The sequence below is a fragment of the Scyliorhinus canicula genome, chromosome 2 (assembly GCF_902713615.1).
Source record: "Scyliorhinus canicula chromosome 2, sScyCan1.1, whole genome shotgun sequence".
Lineage (NCBI taxonomy): Eukaryota > Metazoa > Chordata > Chondrichthyes > Carcharhiniformes > Scyliorhinidae > Scyliorhinus > Scyliorhinus canicula.
Window position 1 is genome coordinate 5789001 of NC_052147.1, and position 24544 is coordinate 5813544.

Here is a 24544-nt window from a genome sequence, read left to right on the forward strand (position 1 = left end):
TATCTTTTCTCCCTTTTGCTTCCCCCTTCCGCCTTGTTTTCTAATTTTACCTCCCTCCCACCCATGTCCCCCCACATCTACATCTGTCACAGTTTACCCTCTGATGTTAGTTTTCCTGTTTGGCCTTTCACCCCTTTTGTTCTCTCTGGGGACTGCCATTAGCACTCTTTCCCCTTGGTTTCTGTGTCTATTAGCACTCTGTTCCCTTGGTTTCTGTGGCTATTAGCACTCTGTTCCCTTGGTGTCTGTGTCTATTAGCACTCTGTTCCCTGGGTTTCTATGGCTATGGCTCACCTTTCATTCTCTCACCCCACAGTATAAATATCTCCCACTTTCTATGCCTTTTAGCTTTGACAAAGGACTCGAAACGTTAGCTCCTTTCTCTCCCTACAGATGCTGCCAGACCTGCTGAGATTTTCCAGCATTTTCTCTTTTGATTTCAGATTCCAGCATCTGCAGTAATTTTCTTTTATCCGGCGTACTACAGCGATCTGTGCTGGGCCCCCTATTCGTCATTGATATAAATTACTTAGATGACTATGGGGTGGCAGGCGGGCGGTGTGTGTGATCGGTAAGTTTGCCGATGGCACCAAGATGGGCCAGATGGTTAACAGTGAGGCTGAGAGTCCTGGGTTACAGGAAGATATAGGCGGGATGGTCAAATGGCAGAAAAGTGGCTGATGGAATTTAACCCTGAAAAGTGTGAGGTGTTACATTTTGGAAGGAGCAATGTGACAAGGAAATATTCAATGAATGGCCTGACACTGGGAAGTTCTGAGGAACAAAGGGACTTTGGCGTATTTGTCCATAGATCTCTGAAGGCAGAAGGGCAGGTTAATAGGGTGGTGAAAAAGGCATATGGGACACTCGCCTTTATCAATCGGGGCATAGATTACAAAAGCAGGGAGGTCATGTTGGAATTGTATAGAACGTTGGTGAGGCCACAGCTGGGGTACTGTGTGACATTCTGGTCGCCACATTGTAGGAAGGATGTGGTTGCTCGGGAGGGGGTGCAGAGCCGATTCACCAGGATGTTGCCTGGGATGGAGCAGTTAAGTTATGAAAAGAGTTTTGGATGGGCTGGGGTTGTTTTCGTTGGAACAGAAAAGGCTGATGGGCGACCTGATCGAGGTGGACAAGATTATGTGGGGCATGGACAGGGCGGATAGGGAGCAGCTGTTCCCCTGAGTTGAAGGGTCAGCTATGAGGGGGGCACATGTTCAAGGTGAGGGGTGGGAGGTTCAGGGGGGATTTGAGGAAAAACCTTTTTACCCAGAGGGTAGTGAGGGTCTGGAACGCCCTGCCTGGGAGGGTGGTAGAGGCGGGTTGCCTCACATCCTTTAAAAAGCACCTGGATGAGAACTGGGCACGTCATGGCACGGTAGCACAACTGGATAGCACTGTGGCTTCACCGCGCCAGGGTCCCAGGTTCGATTCCCGGCTGGGTCACTGTCTGTGCGGAGTCTGCACGTTCTTCCCGTGTCTGCGTGGGTTTCCTCCGGGTGCTCCGGTTTCCTCCCACAGTCCAAAGATGTGCAGGTTAGGTGGATTGGGCATGATAAATTGCCCTTAGTGTTCAAAAAGGTTAGGAGGGGTTATTGGGTTACGAGGATAGGGTGGAAATGAGGGCTTAAGTGGGTCGGTGCAGACTCGATGGGCCAAATGGCCTCCTTCTGCACTGTGTGTTCTGTGTTCTATAAAATTCAAGGCCACGTTCTGGCAAATGGGATAAGGATTGGCAGATCAGATGCCTTTCATGCGGTGGCGCAGTTTGGATGGGCCAATGATCCTTTTCTGTACTGTATTATATCTGTGATTCTATGGGTCTCTCACCGGGTCGGCCCTACCACATGGCCCCCCAGATATCTGGCCCCGTCCCATGATGACCCGCGGGAAACCCCGGGGGTCACATCCGACTGCCTTGGGGGCCTTGGCCCGTGTCCACCTCCGACACCCGCTCCCCACACCACCGGTCTCCACTCCGACCACCTCCCCCCTCCACCCGGTACACACTCTGCTTCCAGCCCAGCCCATCCCTCACACCCCTCAGAGGACTGAGGCAGTCTGGAACATCGTTGAACAGATGTTTGTTGTGATATCCACAAGAATTGTGACCTGACCCCTGTCGCTAATCTGTGCTTCACCCCCTGCCAACTTAACTGGTGTCTCACATTCTGACCTGACGCGCCCTAATGCTTCTTCAGGCGGGTCCTCCAGGCGGTGGCAGGTCCTCCAGGCGGTGGTGGGTCCTCCAGGCGGTGGTGGGTCCTCCAGGCCGGTGGTGGGTCCTCCAGACGGTGATGGGTCCTCCAGGCGGTGGTGGGTCCTCCAGGCGGTGGTGGGTCCTCCAGGCGGTGGTGGGTCCTCCAGGCGGTGGTGGGTCCTCCAGGCGCTGGTGGGTCCTCCAGGCGGTGGTGGGTCCTCCAGGCGGTGGTGGGTCCTCCAGGCGGTGGTGGGTCCTCCAGGCGGTGGTGGGTCCTCCAGGCGGTGGTGGGTCCAGGCTGTGGTGGGTCCTCCAGGCAGTGGTGGGTCCTCCAGGTCTGTGTCTGCTGTGTATCTCGCCCTGCGACCTGGGCCTTTGGCACAGGTTGGCCTGGCAGCCTTCCGAGTGTCACAGGTGGTGCCACCCTGTTCCGCCCGCTGATCATCAGATGTGCCAGGGACGGTGTTGGGGGGGGGGGGGGGGGGGGGGGGGCGGGGTTAGACATATTTAAATCAGCTTATTGGTTTATCGGCAGGCAAACCGCCGATACCCACATGCGTGCCAACCAAAATATAACTCAAGGGCGCGATGACATCGGGACGTGTCTTCTTGTGCAAGTTCACGTGCGTCTGGTCAGGTGTCCGATTTTTGACCATAACATTCCGGCCATGACCTTTTTAAGATATAACCCAAGTGTCCGAATAAGACACATTTTAAAGGAAAACACAATTCTTGATAATTGTTTTCCCATAAACTCAGCTTTGGAATGGGAGCAAACATTCCTTTTCTCAGAATCACCTGATCAGAGTGGTCCTTGTTGGTGGGGTGTACTGTTTGCTCGTTTGTCCTGCAATTATTTCAATTGATGGATAAAAGACTGGGTTAAAGGCAACGGCTGGTGGTTTAATGGCAATCACATGAGAAAGATGAGCTTTAAGTTTCGAACTTATTGTTTTGAATTTAGCTGGGATTGGACTGAGAATTTGAGGGACTGCCCAGTTCACAGTCTCTCTGCCTTTGCTGAAACCGTGTGAAACTGTCAGTATCTATCCAGGAATCCTCACCTCAGTGGAACTTGTCTGTCTTTGGAAATCCGAAAGGCTGAGACAGGAAGGGTTGATCAGACTCACTTTTCATCCATGGCAAAGCTCTGTTGGTGAGAACCTCCAATCTTCTCCTGTGATCTGCCTTCAGACGAGTGTGTTCCAGATCAACAGTGGCAAAACCCTGTGAGCTGTATCCTTCTTTATTATAAACCTACTCAGCTACCCATCTGTGCAGAGACTCCTATCTGTCCTTCGGCTGCATGTGCCGATGTGTGTGTGTGTTGGGGAGTTTTAAAAAAGGATAGGTAGCTCTACTTCCAATTCACAATTGTGCGTTAACCAGTTCTTGGAATGTGTTTTAAAAAGGAAGTTTGGTTTTGTAAGAAATTGATCATGCTGAGTTTATTGAAAGAAGCCTGATTGAAGTCTCTTCTATTCTGGGTCTAACAGTAGCGAAGATGAATAATTCGCCACTTTAGTGAGTGAATTAAACTTTTAAACTCATGGTATGACCTGTGGTGTGGGGGTGGGGCGAGAGAAACTGCGCATTCCTCCCACCTGGTCGTGACACAAAGACCCAGCCCAGACACGATAGATTGAATGGCCTCCTTCTGTGCTATATTCTACAAGGCAGCACGGTAGCCCAGCGGTTAGCACTGTTGCTTCACAGCGCCAGGGACCTGGGTTCTATTCCCAACTTGGGTTACTGTCTGTGCGGAGTCTGCACGTTCTCCCCGTGTCTGCGTGGGTTTCCTCCGGGTGCTCCGGTTTCCTCCCACAAGTCCCGAAAGACGTGCTGTTAGGTGAATTGGACATTCTGAATTCTCCCTCTGTGTACCTGAACAGGCGCCGGAGTGTGGCGACTAAGGGCTGTTCACAGTAACTACATTGCAGTGTTAATGTAAGCCAACTTGTGACACTAATATTTTACTGCATCATGAATATAAATGAACAAGGAGTAACTTCAGTTGTTTTAGAACAAACAAAGAACAAAGAAAAGTACAGCACAGGAACAGGCCCTTCGGCCCTCCAAGCCCGTGCCGACAATGCTGCCCGTCTAAACTAAAATCTTCTACACTTCCTGGGTCCGTATCCCTCTATTCCCATCCTATTCATGTATTTGTCAAGATGCCCCTAAAATGTTGTCCCTGCTTCCGCCACCTCCTGTGGCAGCGAGTTCCAGGCACCCACTACCCTCTGTGTAAAAACAACTTGCCTCGTACATCTCCTCTGAACCTTGCCCCTCGCACCTTAAACCTATGCCCCCTAGTAATTGACCCCTCTACCCTGGGAAAAAGTCTCTGACTATCCACTCTGTCTATGCCCCTCATAATTTTGTAGACCTCTATCAGGTCACCCCTCAACCTCCGTCGTTCCAGTGAGAACAAACCAAATTTATTCAACCGCTCCTCATAGCTAGTGCCCTCCATACCAGGCAACATCCTGGTAAATCTCTTCTGGACCCTCTCTAAAGCCTCCACATCCTTCTGGTAGTGTGGCGACCAGAATTGAACACTATACTCCAAATGTGGCCTAACTAAGGTTCTATACAGCTGCAGCATGACTTGCCAATTCTTATACTCAATGCCCCGGCCAATGAAGGCAAGCATGCCGTATGCCTTCTTGACTACCTTCTCCACCTGTGTTGCCCCTTTCAGTGACCTGTGGACCTGTACACCTAGATCTCTCTGACTTTCAATACTCTTGAGGGCTCTACCATTCACTGTATATTCCCTACCTGCATTAGACCTTCCGAAATGCATTACCTCACATTTGTCCGGATTAAACTCCATCTGCCATCTCTCCGTCCAAGTCTCCAAACAATCTAAATCCTGCTGTATCCTCTGACAGTCCTCATTGCTATCCACAGTTTAATGGGTTATGGAATGATTTGAACAGGATGAGTGAGGGTACGTCATGTACCCTCCCTGAGGTTTGTAAACTTTGCAACTTGATGAATTATACAGTGCTTATGGAGGAGAGCAGCCACAAGCAGTGCGAAACAAACAGCTTTTTGGGCAGACAACTGAGATGGTAAACGGGCAGACCTATTGGTTCCTGGAGACTGAGCAAGACAAATATTACCTTCTTTACAATTGGGATTCTGGGCCTTAACCTGGTTATTCAAGGCTGGAATTCCACAATTCTTTTCATGTTTCCATAATTATCAACCGATGGACAGAACATTTGACCTGTTAATATACTGATTTTTATTCTTCAATCTTAACTCACATTGGAATCGATCGATGCTTCTTCCCCGAACCCTCCTTTTTCCCAACTTTGAACTTTCTTAAAAACTGTTAAATCTCTGACAGTTCAGTCTGCCTGAAATGTTAAGTGTTTCCCTTCTCATGAAGACGACCTGGCCTGCCAAGTATTTTCAGCTTTGTCTGTTTTATTAAAAATTAAAGTATTGTTGTGGCTGACATATTGCGTATCTGATTATTCCTGACCTCATTAGTCCATGACTCTCTCCGTCGCAAGGTGAACAGCAGGATATCCTTGCGTGATATCTCACTCACAAAACAGTACAGGACAGGGTCCAGAATGCAATTTAAGGAGACCAGAGCGATCGATAATCGGTAAGGGATGAAGATGGAATTTGCAACGTCACAGTTTTTCTCCATGATGCTCCGGACCAACAGCATGGCATGGAAGGGGGTGAAGCAGACAGTGAAGCCCACCGTGATGCCCAGCATCAGCTGCGCCGCCCTTCTCTTCTCGTGTTGTAGAGTGGCCATATTGCCCCTCAGCGCGTTGTAAATTCTGCAGTGGAAGGCGATGATCAGAACGAGGGGGATCAGGAAGCCAAAGGTTATCCTGAAGTAGTTCAGCTTGGCTTTCCAAGACTCAATCGGGTAGATATCATAACACAAGATGTGACGGTCGGTGTCTTTGTCAACCTCTGTCTCGATCAACAACTCAAGATTGAAAGCTGTCTGGCTGGCCCAGACGACGCAGCTGATTAGGATCGCAGCTCGCATAGTGCGGACTCGAGGCATCTGCAGAGGATGAACCACCCCGAGATATCGGTCAAAAGAGATACAACACAAGAAGACGGAGCTTGCATACAAATTGGTCTGGGTCAAAAAGGAGCAGATCTGGCACATTGTGTTGCCAGCTCTCCAGTCGTCATTGTGCACAGCGAAATCGATCCAGAATGGCAACGTTAGTATGTACAGCAGGTCGGCCAGGGTTAGATTGAAGAGGTATACGCCAAGCTCATTCTTGCGTTTGACTTGCTTGTAGGCTGCATAAAGGGCGACACAGTTTACCGGCAGGCCCAGGCAGAAAATCAAGATATAGACACTTGGAAAAATCCACAGGTTGATGGAATGTTGAACGAAGCATGATTCATTCTATTAAGAGGATCAACAAATAAGTGAGTGACAAATGGAGGAGAAATGTTTGCAAATAAACTTACCCACTGTAACTCTCACCGAAAGAGTGCTACTTCATGTGTAAGCTCAGACACTGAATGCTACCAGAATTATATACCATGGGATCATGGCTACCGTAATAATCATTTCTTGAGATAAGGAGATGGATTCTCTGCTCCCCCAGCCATTCGTGGCTGTGCACCATTTGCTGACAGCGGGATTCTCTGTTTCCGCCGCTTGTCCATGGAAACCAGTAGGTGGGGGGGGGGGGGGGGGTGTACACGGCCGGCGGAAACAGAGAATCCCGGTGGCGGAGAATTCCGGCCAAGGAATCAGCTATTTAGGACTAAGGCAAGAGGAAATTCCTTCACTTACAGATCTGAATCTCTGGAACTCACTATCTCGGAAAATGTTGGATGTTTGCCGCTGAGTATATTCGTGAGGGATCAGGACCTCGCACTGTATATTTTTACACAATTATATAGAGGCGTCCTCGTTGCCATTTCAAAATTTAAAGCTTGGCTGAAAAAGATCTTTAAAATGCCTGAACCCATGTCTTTCCATGACTCCAGTAAGAAGTCTTACAACACCAGGTTAAAGTCCAACAGGTTTGTTTCAAACACGAGCTTTCGGAGCACGGCTCCTTCTTCAGGTGAATGGCGAGGTATCCTCGCCATTCACCTGAAGAAGGAGCCGTGCTCCGAAAGCTCGTGTTTGAAACAAACCTGTTGGACTTTAACCTGGTGTTGTAAGACTTCTTACTGTGCTCACCCCAGTCCAACGCCGGCATCTCCACATCATGGTATCCATGACTCCAGAACAACAGTGCTGGAAAATCTCACACCTCGTTATCTCTGAGGAGCCACTAATGATCACTTGGGGATTGTAAGGTCCAGCTTCAGTGGGAGTTATACAAAGGCCATCTACATTTAAAAACCCAGAGTGGCCAGAAGGAGACAGTAGTCTGCTCAATTTGAAAGAGCTGAAACATTTAGCAATTTTCGCAACTCCATGGTATCCAAACAATGGATACATATCCTTTCATGGAGATCAAATGGAGGACTGGGGGTCATCTGATATAGGCCTCTGGCTTGAGTACAAGTAATACTGCTGTACTGAGCTGAAGAGCTCAGTCTCCTCTTTACCATCTGACTATTAGACTCACAGACAAGAGGTTCTTCCTAGGTGGACTACCTGGCCCCATCTGCTGGAAATTCAGAACTATCACCTACAAGATTGACTCTTTTCTGTGTGCCTACCTCATTGTGTGAAGTCAACACCACTAGAAAAGTGAATTATACAGCATTGCTTTTCAACCCGCTCTGCTCGGTGAAGGAATACCTACCTGGATTCTGCATCACCTGAAACAATATTTATTTTCTCTGTAATATCTGCACTGTAAAACGATTGTCTCTCTATCCATTTTTTACTGTGCGAATGCAAGGGGCGACATTGCAATCCACCTTTCCACGTTTTAGAGTGTGCAAATAAACTAACCCTTTGAGTTCATCCTGTCTTGAGTTTGCTCTTAGGTTATTCATAGAAAATTGAATTCCATAAAAATTGAAGGGGTGGGGAAATACACTGCTGCTTATAAAGAGGGAAACAAAACACCTTTCTGTTCATAGACGAGTGGTGAGAGGAGAAATTAATGCTGTTTAATTTAACCCCACGCCTCCTATCCGTAACAATATTCAAGACTGTGAACTGAATTCGTTATTGAACACTGAGGGAATCAAGAATATAGGTTTCGGGCAAAGTGGAGTTGGAGATGTTCAGCCACAAAACCTTTTGAATGGTTATTTTGTTGCATTACCTTTCAATGGTCTGTAGCTATCAAGGTATTTGTGTTTTATTAAGTTTGTTGAGGGTGAATTCCCTGTGTTAGTATTGTAAGATGCAGCATCATAGAATTTACAGTGCAGAAGGAGGCCATTCGGCCCATCGAGTCTGCACCGGCTCTTGGAAAGAGCACCCTACCCAAGGTCAACACCTCCTCCCTATCTCCATAACCCAGTAACCCCACCCAACACTAAGGGCAATTTTGGACAATTTATCATGGCCAATCCACCTAACCTGTACATCTTTAGACTGTGGGAGGAAACCGGAGCACCCGGAGGAAACCCACGCACGCACGGGGAGGATGTGCAGACTCCGCACAGACAGTGACCCAAGCCGGAATCGAACCTGGGACCCTGGAGCTGTGAAGCAATTGTGCTATCCACAATGCTACCGTGCTGCCCGGTATCTGGTCGCCTTGGCTTTGTTCCAGAATTGGTGGCCATGATTTCCTCTCCTCCCTCAACCTGCCCACCTCCCACTCCTCCTTCAGGACCCTCTTTGACAGCAACCTCTTTGACAATCTTTTTGTTTCGTCTGTCCTAATGTCACATTTTGTGGCTCAGTACTGTCGGCCAGTGCATCATTTAAATGGTCTTGTATTAATTGCTTTTAATGGTGTAACTGCTTTTCCAGATGGAGCTACGGAGGAGACCTTTGAACCAAAGACATCGCTGAGTATCATATTGAACTTTTAAAAAATAAAGACAGTTTCAACTAAACTGACACACGCGCACACACACACACACACACACACACATGCAGACAGACATGTCAGGGCAGTTTGTGGAGGTAATGGTCTGCCACAGACACTTTCTGAAGTCACGCTGGGAGATCTGCTGAAGGGCTGACCATATGAGATGAACCTCAGTTCATGAGATACCTAAGCAACCATTGCCATTGTGAGTACGTACAGTTGTTTAGGGGATTAACAAAGGTGTTTAACAGTATCCTAAATTGTTGTGTGCGATTGACATCGAGAGTAGAGACAAGAACATTCAGACAAAAAGGGAGGTCTTACAGTGCCAATATGATGTGGAGATGCCGGCGTTGGACTGGGGTGAGCACAGTAAGAAGTCTTACAACACCAGGTTAAAGCCCAACAGGTTCATTCACCTGAGGAAGGAGCAGTGCTCCGAAAGCTAGTGTTTGAAACAAACCTGTTGGACTTTAACCTGGTGTTGTAAGACTTCTTACTGTGCCAATTATGTTTCTGATTTCCACTTTTCTGAAGCACCTTTCCATAGTTTCTAAAGGTGAAGGTGCTATATATTGTAATTTGCTTTTATTGAGTGCCACCTATGTTAGGAGGGACATTAATATTCAAAGGATTACAGCCGACTCCAAACCCCAGACTGGAAAGAGCCAGGTGCTAACTTTGATACAAAACACAGTGCCAACCCTCTTCATGCAAATGGTCTCGGTGACTCTGGGAACCCTGGCATCTCCTTCTGAAGAGAGCAGGAGAGCAAGCCAGGCTTACCGAAAATTAGGTGTCAACCTGGCGAAGAACATATAAGAACATAAGAACTAGGAGCAGGAGTAGGCCATCTGGCCCCTCGAGCCTGCTCCGCCATTCAATTAGATCATGGCTGATCTTTTGTGGACTCAGCTCCAGTTTCCGGCCCGAACACCATAACCCTTAATCCCTTTATTCTTCAAAAAACTATATCTTTATCTTAAAAACATTTAATGAAGGAGCCTCAACTGCTTCACTTGACAGGGAATGCCATGGATTCACAACCCTTGTGAAGAAGTTCCTCCTAAACTCAGTCATAGAACATAGAACATAGAACAGTACAGCACAGAACAGGCCCTTCGGCCCTCAATGTTGTGCCGAGCTATGATCACCCTACTCAAACCCACGTATCCACTCTATACCCGTAACCCAACAACCCCCCCTTAACCTTACTTTTTGTAGGACACTACGGGCAATTTAGCATGGCCAATCCACCTAACCCGCACATCTTTGGACTGTGGGAGGAAACCGGAGCACCCGGAGGAAACCCACGCACACAGGGGGAGGACGTGCAGACTCCACACAGACAGTGACCCAGCCGGGAATCGAACCTGGGACCCTGGAGCTGTGAAGCATTTATGCTAACCACCATGCTACCCTGCTGTCCTAAATCTACTTCCCCTTATTTTGAGGCTATGCCCCCTAGTTCTGCTTTCACCCGCCAGTGGAAACAACCTGCCCGCATCTATCCTATCTATTCCCTTCATAATTTTATATGTTTCTATAAGATCCCCCCTCATCCTTCTAAATTCCAATGAGTACAGTCCCAGTCTACTCAACCTCTCCTCATAATCCAACCCCTTCAGCTCTGGGATTAACCTAGTGAATCTCCTCTGCACACCCTCCAGCGCCAGTACGTCCTTTCTCAAGTAAGGAGACCAAAACTGAACACAATACTCCAGGTGTGGCCTCACTAACACCTTATACAATTGCAGCATAACCTCCCTAGTCTTAAACTCCATCCCTCTAGCAATGAAGGACAAAATTCCATTTGCCTTCTTAATCACATGTTGCACCTGTAAACCAACATTTTGCGACTCATGCACTAGCTCACCCAGGTCTCTCTGCACAGCAGCATGCTTTAATATTTTATCATTTAAATAATAATCCTTTTGCTGTTATCCCTACCAAAATGGATAATTTCTTGCGTGCGAAACAGCAAGTGATGGACAGAGCTAAGCGATCCCACAACCAAAGGATCAGCTCTAAGCCCTGCAGTACTGCCACACCCAATCCTGAATGATGGTGCACAGTTAAACAACTCACTGGAGGAGGAAGCTCCACAAATATTCCCATCGCCAATGATGTGGGCAGCACGGTAGCACACGTGGCTAGCACTGTGATTCACAGCGCCAGGGGTCCAGGTTCGATTCCCCGCTGGGTCACTGTCTGTGCGGAGTCTGGACATTCTCCCCGTGTCTGCGTGGGTTTCCTCCGGGTGCTCCGATTTCCTCCCACAGTTCAAAGACGTGCAGGTTAGGCGGATTGGCCATGATAAATTACCCTTAGTATCCTGAGTGTCCAAAAAAAAGGTTAGGAGGGGTTATTGGGTTACGGGGATAGGGTGGAAGTGTGGGCTTAAGTGGGGCGGTGCAGACTCAATGGGCTGAATGGACTCCTGCACTGTATGTTGTATGTATCTATATATGTATCTATATGACATTCGTGCTGATACCAAAATCCTCTTGTTGTAAGGATCCTCCTGTTTAATCCCTGTCTGTACCCTTTTCCTCCTTTTTACTTCTGTTATTCTTTTGGCTCTCACAATTTTTGTACATGGACAATTATTGTGCCTAAACCTTTAAGATTAACTTTATCTTTAATTTGAGGGGCTGGTAAAATGAGGAATGACCTGTGACCTCAGGCAAGGCAGGATGTATGAGGCTGTTTACGTTTCAAATCAGCAGATTCCAGGGAGATCAGTGCTAACGCACCTTGATGGATTTGGCTTTGGTCAATGGACTGTTTCAAATTGCTGGACCTTATCAATGTGTTGGACTCCGGGGTCTGTGGGGCTGGAATTGACCGTGCACTAGCCCAGGGTGTCATAACAGTGTACAAAGCAATTGTCCTCCCAACTCTTCTGTACAGCTCAGAAACCTGGATTACATACAGACACCACCTCAAAGCTCTGGCGAGGTACCATCAATGCTGTCCGAGATGGATTCTCTGCATCAGCTGGGGGGGACAAATGTACGAACATCAGAGTCCTTGAAGGTTCCATAATCATCCAAAACCAACTCCACTGGGCCGGCCATGTGCTTAGAATGCCAGAGTCCTGACTCCCAAAGCAAATCTTCTTTGTCCAGCTCAAGGAAGACATCCAAACTGGATAAGGGAAAAGGAAGTGCTTCAAAGGCACCCTGACGGTTATCCTCAAGAAATGCAACATAGATGTCAATGCCTGGGAAACCCTTGCTCAGAAGAAACTGACCTGGAGGAACCTCCCGATTGATGGGATACAATTCTTCGAGAACACCCAAAAGCAAGAGGTGAGCAAGAGGAGCCTGAGAAAGGTATGCCAGCAGCCTCGAATACCAGGACCAATGGAAACACCTGTCAAGTGTACGTTCAGTGATGCCACTCCAGGATTGGGTTCACCAGCCATGCAAGGACCCACAGAACCCATGGCCAGTTACATGGAGTTCCTTATGTGGACAATCAAACTCGTTAGCGCGTGATCGGCGGAGAAGAAGAGACGAAAACTGTAACTTAGGCAGAACTCTCAGTGGGTCCAGGATTTCTGATGGAAGGTGGGTGTTTCTGTATATTTTAATTGTTGCAGATTGCAATGTTTTTATTTACAGTACAGGGAAATTAATCTTTTGGCAGTCAAAAGGATTATCTGCCTGACCACAGACTCAGAAGATCACAACGCCATAAATTGGACAGGAGTAGGCCATTTGGCCCATTTCCCAAAGCACAAACCTCCACCTCCCCCCCCCCCCCCCCCCCCCCCCCCCCCACCCCTCAGGCATCACCTGCCCCACCTGTGACAGGCTCTACAGATCACGTATCGGACATATCAGCCATCTCAGAGCCCGTTAACCAGAGTGGGGGCAAGTCCTCTTCAATCCCGAGAGACTGCCTGAGAAATTTTAAAAAACTATCTCCGATGCAGAAAGTATCAGCAGGTCTGGCAGCATCTGTTGCGAGAGTGACATTTCAAGTCCAATATCACTCATTCTGAATTTCCGAGTTTCCCCAGCATTTTCTGTTTTGATGCCTAAGGAGATGTTTGGCTAGAAATGGTTGCTGATTGATGACCAACTAATGCTTAATCGAGTCAGGTGATTCCCCAAAATTCCCCTATCTGCGTTTCGCCTGAAAATAGATTAACTGTGAGCCACACTTTTCAGTGGAGGAGTTATGAGGATAGATTGGAGAGGTTGGGTCTATTTTCCTTGTGGGGGGGGGGGGGGGGGAGAACGCTGAGAGGAGACTTGATGGGGGGGATTCAAGATCTTGAGAGGTATGGACAGGGTAAATAATGAGAAATTGTTTCCACTCTGATGTGTTGGGTAATCTGGGTTTATGTGGACTGCGTTTGATGCAGTGTAGAGAGAGAGACAGGCTTCCAACACTTGATGAGATGCAACACGATTTTATTTAACATCTAACTATATTACATGTTCAACTGTGGGTTGACACTATGCTGACTTGACTGGAGACCTGAGGCTAGCCTGACCAGACTAACTGACTACCACATGGTGTTTGCACTGGCTGCTGCTCACGAGCTCTGACTGTCTCAGAGGCTGGATCCCGAGAGAGCGGGAAAGCTGGTGCCCTCTGGCTTTATAGTGGCCGTGTCCCGTCTGGTGATTGGCTGCTGTGTTCTGTGTGCCCATTGATCATCCTGTCTGTCAATCACTGCCTGTCTGCACTTCATCATATACCTGGATGTATATTATGACACACTCGAGAGCATCAAAAACTAGAGGGGACGGATTCAAAAGGAATAGAAGTGATGTAAGGAAAAATATTTTCACCCAGGGGGTAGTTGGAGTCTGGAACAAACTTCCTGAGCGTGTGGTGGAGGTTCCATCGAGGTAATTGAAAGGGAATTGGATTACAATCTGAATAATGTGCAAGGCTTTGTGGATAAGGCAGGGGAGTGGGACGAGGTCGAATACTCTTTCATGAACCAGTGCAGACTTTGATGGGACAAAGTCTTCTGTACTGTAACGATTCTGTGATAACCCAGTAACTTTCACACCAACAGTTATTTCCATCTGTACATGCCAGGAAATGTGTAAAATGTACATTGGCCAATTAGTGTCTGAAACATCAAAGATGTTTAGGTGTGATCCTTTATCATTTCAGTTTATGATTTGGTGTAGATATTAGTACTGTCTAGCGCCTGAGTCAAAAGGTTATGGGTTTAATCCTGTCATTTCTATTTATATCATTCTGGTGCTTTCAAGATGCACTTTATCTACCAACAGGAAACTCTGTGCAAAATACTGTAGATACTGGAAATCTGCAATGCAAACAGAAAATGTTCGACATGTGGCAGTACGGCTACCTAAGGTGGTGTTCTGCAACGTATACTGGGAAAATTGGCCAAGTGTAAGGACAAGCAGGCTACAGTATAAATGAATATTGATGAGCAGGCTACAGTATAAATGAATATTGATGAGCAGGCTGCAGCCGGGACATTGCAATACACAGGTAAAAGGCCATCTCCAGGGACAATACACAGGTAAATGGCCATCTCCAGGGACAATACACAGGTAAAAGGCCATCTCCAGGGACAATACACAGGTAAAAGGCCATCTCCAGGGACAATACACAGGTAAATGGCCATCTCCAGGGACAATACACAGGTAAAAGGCCATCTCCAGGGACAATACACAGGTAAAAGGCCATCTCCAGGGACAATAGAACTGCCCAGTCAGTCACACTTGTTTACCAGACACAGTGGCACCTAGACTCCTTATTTTGAAGGGCCTACGTGCCCCCCACACTTGCAGGCATGGCCGTTGAGTGCCCACCCCAAAATCAGTGTGGCAGTCCCTGATTGAACTTAATCGATCAGGGTGATCAATTGATTGATGATCCAGGGACCGCCCAAAAGGGTGCGAAACCAACAAAGGATAAACGTGCCGCACCATCTAAGAAACTCGCTCTGCAGCAGCCAGCAACAGGAACAGACCACTGGTGATCTTCACCAGCCACCATGGACAGCACAGTAGCACAGTGGTTAGCATTGTTGCTTCACAGATCCAGGGTCCCAGGTTCGATTCCCGGCTGGGTCACTGTCTGTGCGGAATCTGCACGTCCTCCCCATGTCTGCGTGGGTTTCCTCCGTGTGCTCCGGTTTCCTCCCACAGTCCAAAGATGTGCAGGTTAGGTGGATTGGCCATGCTAAATTGCCCCTTAGTGTCCAAAAAGGTTAGGTGGGGTTACGGGGATAAAGGGGGATAGGGTGGAGGCGGGGGGCTTAAGTAGGGCCGGTGCAGACTCAATGGGCTGAATGGCCTCCTTCTGTATTGTAAATTCTATGAGGAGGGCGGTCATGCCATCAACAGAAGGAAGACAGAGCTGAGCATCAGACCAGACCGAGGGCCAAGCATCGAGGGCCAAGCATCGAGGACCAAGCATCGAGGGCCAGACCGAGGGCCAAGCATCGAGGGCCAAGCATCGAGGGCCAAGCATCGAGGGCCAAGCAGCGAGGGCCAAGCATCGAGGGCCAAGCATCGAGGGGCAAGCATCGAGGGGCAAGAATCGAGGGGCAAGCATCGAGGGCCAAGCATCAGACCAGACCGAGGACCAAGCATCGAGGGCCAAGCATCAGACCAGACCGAGGACCAAGCATCGAGGGCCAAGCATCGAGGACCAAGCATCGAGGGCCAAGCCTCGAGGGCCAAGCATCGAGGGGCAAGCATCGAGGGGCAAGCATCGAGGGCCAAGCATCGAGGATCAAGCATCGAGGGGCAAGCATCGAGGGCCAAGCATCGAGGGCCAAGCATCGAGGGGCAAGCATCGAGGGGCAAGCATCGAGGGCCAAGCATCGAGGGCCAAGCATCGAGGGCCAGACCGAGGGCCAAGCATCGAGGGCCAGGCATCGAGGATCAAGCATCGAGGGCCAAGCATCGAGGGGCAAGCATCGAGGGCCAGACCGAGGGGCAAGCATCGAGGGGCAAGCATCGAGGGCCAAGCATCGAGGGGCAAGCATCGAGGGGCAAGCATCGACGGCCAGGCATCGAGGGCCAAGCATCGAGGGGCAGGCATCGAGGGCCAAGCATCGAGGGCCAAGCATCGAGGGCCAAGCATCGAGGGCCAAGCATCGAGGGCCAGACCGAGGGCCAGGCATCGAGGGCCAAGCATCGAGGGCCAGACCAAAGGCCAGGCATCGAGGGCCAAGCATCGAGGGGCAGGCATCGAGGGCCAAGCATCGAGGGCCAAGCATCGAGGACTGCTGAAGCCAACACACAGATAAAGGCCCATATCTGTCTGGGCACTTGTCAGTCATTGACAGTTAAGTCAAGGTGCGGTATTGAACTTCAGTACTCCGTAGGTTAACTTATGGTGTAGTTGATGAACATTAACATTGTGTGTGGGTATGTGAATAAAAATGATTGAATTAACAGAAAGTTGACTCACAGTTATTTGTCCGCCGTACAAGGGTTAAAGACACACTGTGAGGCAGGGACACGACAACATGAATCACTAAATGTGTTTCGCTCTCCACCAGGGCCACCTGACTTGCTGGGTATTGTCAGCATTTCCCATTTTTATTACACACACAGCAGGAATGTCGGCACTCTGAGTCCGGATCCAGCCATAGTCAGGCATGTTGCAGACTTGTGAGATATACTTACAATCAGACCGCACTCACAATCACACCCTGCTCACAATCAGACCCTGCTCACAATCAGACCCTGCTCACAATCACACCATGCTCACAATCACACCCTGCTCACAATCAGACCGCACACAATCAGACCCTGCTCACAATCAGACCCTGCTCACAATCAGACCCTGCTCACAATCAGACCACACTCACAATCAGACCCTGCTCACAATCAGACCGCACACAATCAGACCCCGCTCACTCACAATCACACCCTGCTCACAATCAGACCCCGCTCATTCACAGTCAGACCCTGCTCACAATCAGACCCCGCTCACTCACAGTCGGACCCTGCCCACAATCAGACCCTGCTCATTCACAGTCAGACCCTGCTCACAATCAGACCCCGCTCACTCACAGTCAGACCCTGCTCACAATCAGGCCCCGCTCATTCACAGTCGGACCCCGCTCACAATCAGACGCCGCTCACAATCAGACCCCGCTCATTCACAGTCAGACCCTGCTCACAATCAGACCCCGCTCACTCACAGTCAGACCCTGCTCACAATCAGGCCCCGCTCATTCACAGTCGGACCCTGCTCACAATCAGACCCTGCTCATTCACAGTCAGACCCTGCTCACAATCAGACCCCGCTCACTCACAGTCAGACCCTGCTCACAATCAGGCCCCGCTCATTCACAGTCGGACCCCGCTCACAATCAGACCCCGCTCATTCACAGTCAGACCCTGCTCACAATCAGACCCTGCTCACTCACAGTCAGACCCTGCTAACAGTCAGACCCCGCTCACTCACAGTCAGACCCTGCTCACAATCAGATCCTGCTCACTCACAGTCAGACCCCGCTCACAATCAGACCCCGCTCATTCACAGTTGGACCCTGCTCACAATCATACCCTGCTCACTCACAGTCAGACCCCGCTCACTCACAGTCAAACCCTGCTCACAATCAGACCCTGCTCACTCACAGTCAGACCCTGCTCACTCACAGTCAGACCCTGCTCACAATCAGATCCTGCTCACTCACAGTCAGACCCCGCTCACTCACAGTCAAACCCTGCTCACAATCAGACCTTGCTCACTCACAGTCAGACCCCGCTCACTCACAGTCAGACCCTGCTCACAATCAGACCCCGCTCACTCACAGTCAGACCCTGCTCACAATCAGACCCCGCTCCCTCACAGTCAGACCCTGCTCACAATCAGGCCCCGCTCATTCACAGTCAGACCCCGCTCACTCACAGTCAGACCCTGCTCATTCACAGTCAGACCCTGCTCACAATCATACCCTGCTCACTCACAGTCAGACCCCGCTCACTCACAGTCAAACCCTGCTCACAATCAGACCCTGCTCACTCACAGTCAGACCCTGCTCACTCACAGTCAGACCCTGCTCACAATCAGATCCTGCTCACTCACAGTCAGACCCCGCTCACTCACAGTCAAACCCTGCTCACAATCAGACCTTGCTCACTCACAGTCAGACCCCGCTCACTCACAGTCAGACCCTGCTCACAATCAGACCCCGCTCACTCACAGTCAGACCCTGCTCACAATCAGACCCCGCTCCCTCACAGTCAGACCCTGCTCACAATCAGGCCCCGCTCATTCACAGTCAGACCCCGCTCACTCACAGTCAGACCCTGCTCATTCACAGTCAGACCCTGCACACAATCAGACCCTGCTCACTTACAGTCAGACCCTGCTCACTCACAATCAGACCCCACTCATTCACAGTCAGACCCTGCACACAATCAGACCCCGCTCACTCACAGTCAGACCCTGCTCACTCACAATCAGACCCCACTCATTCACAGTCAGACCCTGCACACAATCAGACCCCGCTCACTCACAGTCAGACCCTGCTCACAATCAGACCCCGCTCAGTCACAATCAGACCCTGCTCACTCACAATCAGACCCTGCTCACTCACAGTCAGACCCTGCTCACAATCAGACCCCGCTCACTCACAGTCAAACCCTGCTCACAATCAGACCACGCTCATTCACAGTCAGACCCTGCTCACAATCAGACCCCGCTCACTCACAGTCAAACCCTGCTCACAATCAGACCCCGCTCATTCACAGTCAGACCCTGCTCACAATCAGACCCCGCTCACTCACAGTCAAACCCTGCTCACAATCAGACCACGCTCATTCACAGTCAGACCCTGCTCACAATCAGACCCCGCTCACTCACAGTCAAACCCTGCTCACAATCAGACCCCGCTCACTCACAGTCAGACCCCACTCATTCACAGTCAAACCCTGCTCACAATCAGACCACGCTCACTCACAGTCAGACCCTGCTCACAGTCAGACCCCGCTCACTCACAGTCAGACCCCGCTCACTCAGTCAGACCCTGCTCACAATCAGACCCCGCTCACTCACAGTCAGACCCTGCTCACAATCAGGCCCCGCTCATTCACAGTCAGACCCTGCTCACAATAAGACCACGCTCATTCACAGTCAGACCCTGCTCACAATCAGACCCCGCTCACTCACAGTCAGACCCCGCTCATTCACAGTCAAACCCTGCTCACAATCAGACCATGCTCATTCACAGTCAGACCCTGCTCACAATCAGACCCCGCTCACTCACAGTCAGACCCCGCTCACTCACAGTCAAACCCTGCTCACAATCAGACCACGCTCACTCACAGTCAAACCCTGCTCACAATCAGACCACGCTCACTCACAGTCAAACCCTGCTCACAATCAGACCCCGCTCACTCACAGTCAGACCCCGCTCACTCACAGTCAAACCCTGCTCACAATCAGACCACGCTCACTCACAGTCAAACCCTGCTCACAATCAGACCCCGCTCACTCACAGTCAGACCCCGCTCACTCACAGTCAAACCCTGCTCACAATCAGACCACGCTCACTCACAGTCAAACCCTGCTCACAATCAGACCACGCTCACTCACAGTCAAACCCTGCTCACAATCAGACCCCGCTCACTCACAGTCAGACCCTGCTCACAATCAGACCACGCTCACTCACAGTCAAACCCTGCTCACAATCAGACCACGCTCACTCACAGTCAGACCCTACTCACAATCTGACCCCGCTCAACCACACACAATCCAACCAAGCTCACTCACCATCAGATCTCGCTCACTCAGTCAGACCCTGCTCACAATCAGCAGTCTCCCGATTCAAAGTCCTGGGGTTCAGGGCAAAGTAAGCACGGGAGTGGGGTGGGGAGCGGGGGGCAATAACGTGTAGGTCCCAAAAATGTACACAATGCAGCAGAAATGGTCTAACCACTGCTTGATATAACTGTGCCAAAACTTCTTCCCCTTTATATTTGAGCCCTCTAGTTACAGATGCTAACATTTCACAATTTTTTGACTTGATTTTGTACATTGATTCCTCAATCTCTTTGTACCTCCTCTGCTTGTTACTTTGTTTCCATTTTAAAATGAAAACAAATGTCCTTTTTAAAAGAAAATTTAGAGTACCCCATTCTTTTTTTCCAATTAAGGGGCAATTTAGCGTGGCCAATCCACCTACCCTGCACATCTTTGGGTTGTGGGGGTGAAACCCACGCAGACACAGGGAGAATGTGCAAACTCCACACGGACAGTGACCCAGAGCCGGGATCGAACCTGGGACCTCGGCGCCGTGAGGCAGCAATGCTAACCACTGTACCACCCTGCTGCCCTAACACAGTAACATTATTGAAGCCTACTCGTGACAATAAGCGGTTTTCATTTCATTTTGACCCTTCCGCTTTGCTACTTGCTATATCACCATTCCTTGTGTCGTCAGTAAACTTGGATATTTGACTCTATTAATAATTAGTGAATGTGGATTGTTGAAGCTCCTGTGCAGATCCGTGTGGGACACCGCTGGTCACTGCCTGCCTATTTAGGTGTTTACACATTATCCCTCCTCTCTGTCCTCTGCTGCTTAATCAATCGCCTGACCAGATAAATTATTTGCCTTCAATTCCAATTTCTTCCATGGAGCTTTATCAAGAGCTTCTGAAAGTCCATATGAACCATAACCGGAAACATTTCCCATTCAATACCTCACTGCCTTCATATGATAATTCAGTGAGCTTTGTTCAACCTGACCTTCCCTTTATAAATCCTTGCTAACTCTGGTCAACTCAAACTTTTGTAAATGCTCACTCATTCTGCCTTAATTTAGTATTCAGTAATTTCCTCACAGAGGGATATAATCTCTCGGCCACTCTTCCTCACCATCTTCAATAATAGTTGTTGCAATTTTTTTTATAAATTTAGATTACCCAATTAATTGTTTCCAATTAAGGGGCAATTTAGCGTGACCAATCCACCTACCCTGCACATCTTTGGGTTGTGGGGGTGAAACCCACGCAGACACGGGGAGAATGTGCAAACTCCACACAGACAGTGACCCAGGGCCGGGATCGAACCTGGGACCTCAGCGCCGTGAGGCAGCAGGGCTAACCCACTGCCCCACCGTGCTGCCCACAGTTGCAATTTTGAATGTAAAGACACAATTTCTCTGAAGGCATGGAATTATAGAAGTTAGAGGAGAGGAGAAGGAGGAGGAGGCCATTCAGCCTGATGTATCTGCGCTAGCTCTCTGCGAGAGCAATCTGACTGGCCTCATTCACCCTTGCTTTCCCCCACAGCCGTGCAAATTTGATTTCTCTTCGAGTAACTATTTTGAAAGTCATGATTGAGCCAGCCCCCCCCCCCCCCGGGCACTCTCAGGCTGTGCATTCCAGATCATAAGCATTTGCTAAGTCCACGTTTTTACTCATTTCGACTTTGATCCTTTCGTTCAGGGACAAGTCAGCCAATGGGAGCAGTTTCTCGCCACTTGCTCCGTCCAGACACCACAATATTTTGAATGGATAATGCTCAGAATATTATCGGTAAAGCACCTGCAGTTTCCTCACCTACTTTCTGGGATGGAAACAAGTCAGCTCCTGGCGTTGTGCATATCATAGCCACCCATACCATTTTCTAACACTGCTTTCTCACTTCATCCAAATTGTCAGAAACTCCACCCAATACCCTGCTGGAAGCAACATTGTCCAGCAACACACTGATGGAACCATCAATTCACCAGACACGTGTTTCCGATGTGAATCTAGGCTTTAATCGACTTACTTCAGAGCCAGCCTGTTACCTGTCGATGAACTCGTAGTGACTCTGGCTGACTCTGGACACGGGTATTTATACAGCTGCACTAGGGGGAGGAGTCGTGGGCGGAACCAAAGGTGGAGCCCAGTACAAGTTCCTAAGTGCTCCCAGCGCTACTCCCCCTAGTGGTAGGATGGCGCTACTGCGCTTACAATAACAGTGTGAATTAGTATATATACATTCATATATTACATTCACCACACACACCCAGGCCTCCTAGAAATTCAATCAATTGGCTGTAGTACTCTCATCGTCCTCTAAACCCGCCACTGTTGCAAACTTTTGTACTGTTTAGGTTTCTTTGCCCACAATCAGGTCAGTGAGCTAATGCATAGAATTTTAAGGATGGCGAGCGCTGAGAGTCAGTGTGTAATGCACTACCGGCAACTCTCAGGAGACACACTGCCGTTTAATGCTCACTTGAGTGTTGCTGGGTGGTGGGCGGGACTTCTGCCCGCCCCTGGGAAGGAAGTCCCACCTGTGAGAGATGTTAGTCAGATCTTCAGCCTGCCCCAGGTACAGTGCTGCAGTGAGCAGAACTAAATCCCGTCAAGATAAGCCCCGGGGGGGGGATGCCATTGGGGTCAGGAGGGGGGGTGGAGGGGGTGATTGTGACATTGAGGTTAGGCCAATGGGGGAGGAAGGGCTGGATCTCCAAGGTTCCGGAAGGGAGAGTGCCCCAACTCTGAAGGTGCCTTCAGATTGAGGTGACCTCGACTTCCCGCCTGTGATGGAGGAAGGTTTATCCACCCGACCCGCGCCAGCTCCTATCAGCCTAAAGGTAGAGGCAGGGAGGGGAAAGGCCATTCCGTGGCCTCTTTAAGGATGTAAATAGGTGAAAAGGTGGGTTTCCTGTCCAAGGCCCTGCCGCCCAAGTGTGAAATTGGGTCTGGGTTTGGACAGGCGGGTTCCCGGGGCAAATCCTGTCCATTTAATTATCCCCACCTTAGAACCCGCATTGGGGGGGGAGCCCAATGAGTAGGCCTACAGCTTAAGAGCTGTAGGTAAACCTTTTGGTCTAGTCCGGCTTTGTACAAACCTGAAACAGAACAAGCAGCGTATGTGGAGAGAAGTGGAGTCAATTTGTCCCCAACCCTCCCCCTCAACCCCCCCCCCCCCCCCATTGGCGAAAATTCTGAAGGAGAGAATCTATCTCCACTTGGAGAGGCGAGGTTTGATCAGGGATAGTCAGCACGGCTTTGTCAGAGGGAGGTCATGCCGAACAAATTTGATTGAGTTTTTTGAGCATGTGACCTGGAGTGTAGATGAGGGCAGTGGAGTTGATGCAGTTTACATGGATTTCAGCAAAGCCTTCGACAAGGTCTCACATAGATATCATAGAATTTGCAGTGCAGAAGGAGGCCATTCGGCCCATCGAGTTTGCACCGGCTCTTGGAAAGAGCACCCTACCCACGGTCAACACCTCCACCCTATCCCCATAACCCAGAAACCCCACCCAACACTAAGGGCAATTTTGCACACCAACGGCAATTTATCACGGCCAATCCACCTAACCCGCACATCTTTGGACTGTGGGAGGAAACCGGAGCACCCGGAGGAAACCCACGCACACACGGGGAGGATGTGCAGACTCCACACAGACAGTGACCCAGCCGGGAATCGAACCTGGGACCCTGGAGCTGTGAAGCAATTGTGCTATCCACAATGCTACCGTGCTGCCTGGGTGTCACGTGGGAGACTTCAGCAAATGCACATGGGATACAGGGGAACTTGATAAGGTGGATCTAAAATTGGCTTAACTGTAGGAGACAGAGAGTGATGACAGATGCCTGCATTAGTAACTGGGAGCCAGTGTCCAGTGCTGGGCCTCCTATTGTTTGTCATTTCTATGGGCCACATAGAATACTATGTGGGGGAGGGGGGGGGGGGGGGGGGGGGGGTTAGGAGCAGAATGTTTGCGGATGACATAAAGATTGGCCGGGTGGTTAACAATGAGGTTGAGAGTCCTGGGTTACAGGAAGATATAGGCGGGATGGTCAAATTGGCAGAAAAGTGGCTGATGGAATTTAACTCTGAAAAGTGTGAGTGATACACTTTGGAAGGAGCAATGTGACAAGGATGTGTTCAATGAATGGCCTGACACTGGGAAGTTCCAAGGAAAAAAGGGACTTTGGCGTATTTGTCCATAGATCTCGGAAGGCAGAAGGGCAGGTTAATAGGGTGGTGATAAAGGCATATGGGACACTCGCCTTTATCAATCGGGGCAGAGATTACAAAAGCAGGGAGGCCATGTTGGAGTTGTATAGAACGTTGGTGAGGCCACAGCTGGGGTACTGTGTGACATTCTGGTCGCCACATTATAGGAAGGATGTGATTGCACTGGAGAGGTTGCTTCACCTTGATGTTGCCTGGGACGGAACATTTAAGTTATGAAGACAGGTGTTGGATAGGCTTGGGTTGTTTTCATAAGAAGTAGGAGCAGGAGTCGGTCATCTGGCCCCTCGAGCCTGCTCTGCCATTCAATGAGATCATGGCTGATCTTTTATGGACTCAGCTCCACTTTCCCGCCCGAAAACCATAACCCTTAATCCCTTTACTCTTCAAAAATCTATCTATCTTTATCTTGAAGACA

General features: G+C 49.5%; 1 protein-coding gene across 2 annotated transcripts in view; it reads right to left on the reverse strand.

The window, feature by feature from the left end:
- Window positions 1–5435: 5435 nt before the first annotated feature.
- Window positions 5436–24544, reverse strand: part of LOC119979666 (ovarian cancer G-protein coupled receptor 1-like) — a 29801-nt gene continuing 10692 nt past the window's right edge. For both annotated transcript variants that reach the window (XM_038822207.1, XM_038822198.1), the window contains exon 2: window positions 5436–6608. In XM_038822207.1, coding sequence (XP_038678135.1) covers window positions 5655–6608 — 954 coding nt within the window. In that variant the 3' untranslated portion in view covers window positions 5436–5654. The remainder of the gene's footprint in view (window positions 6609–24544) is intronic.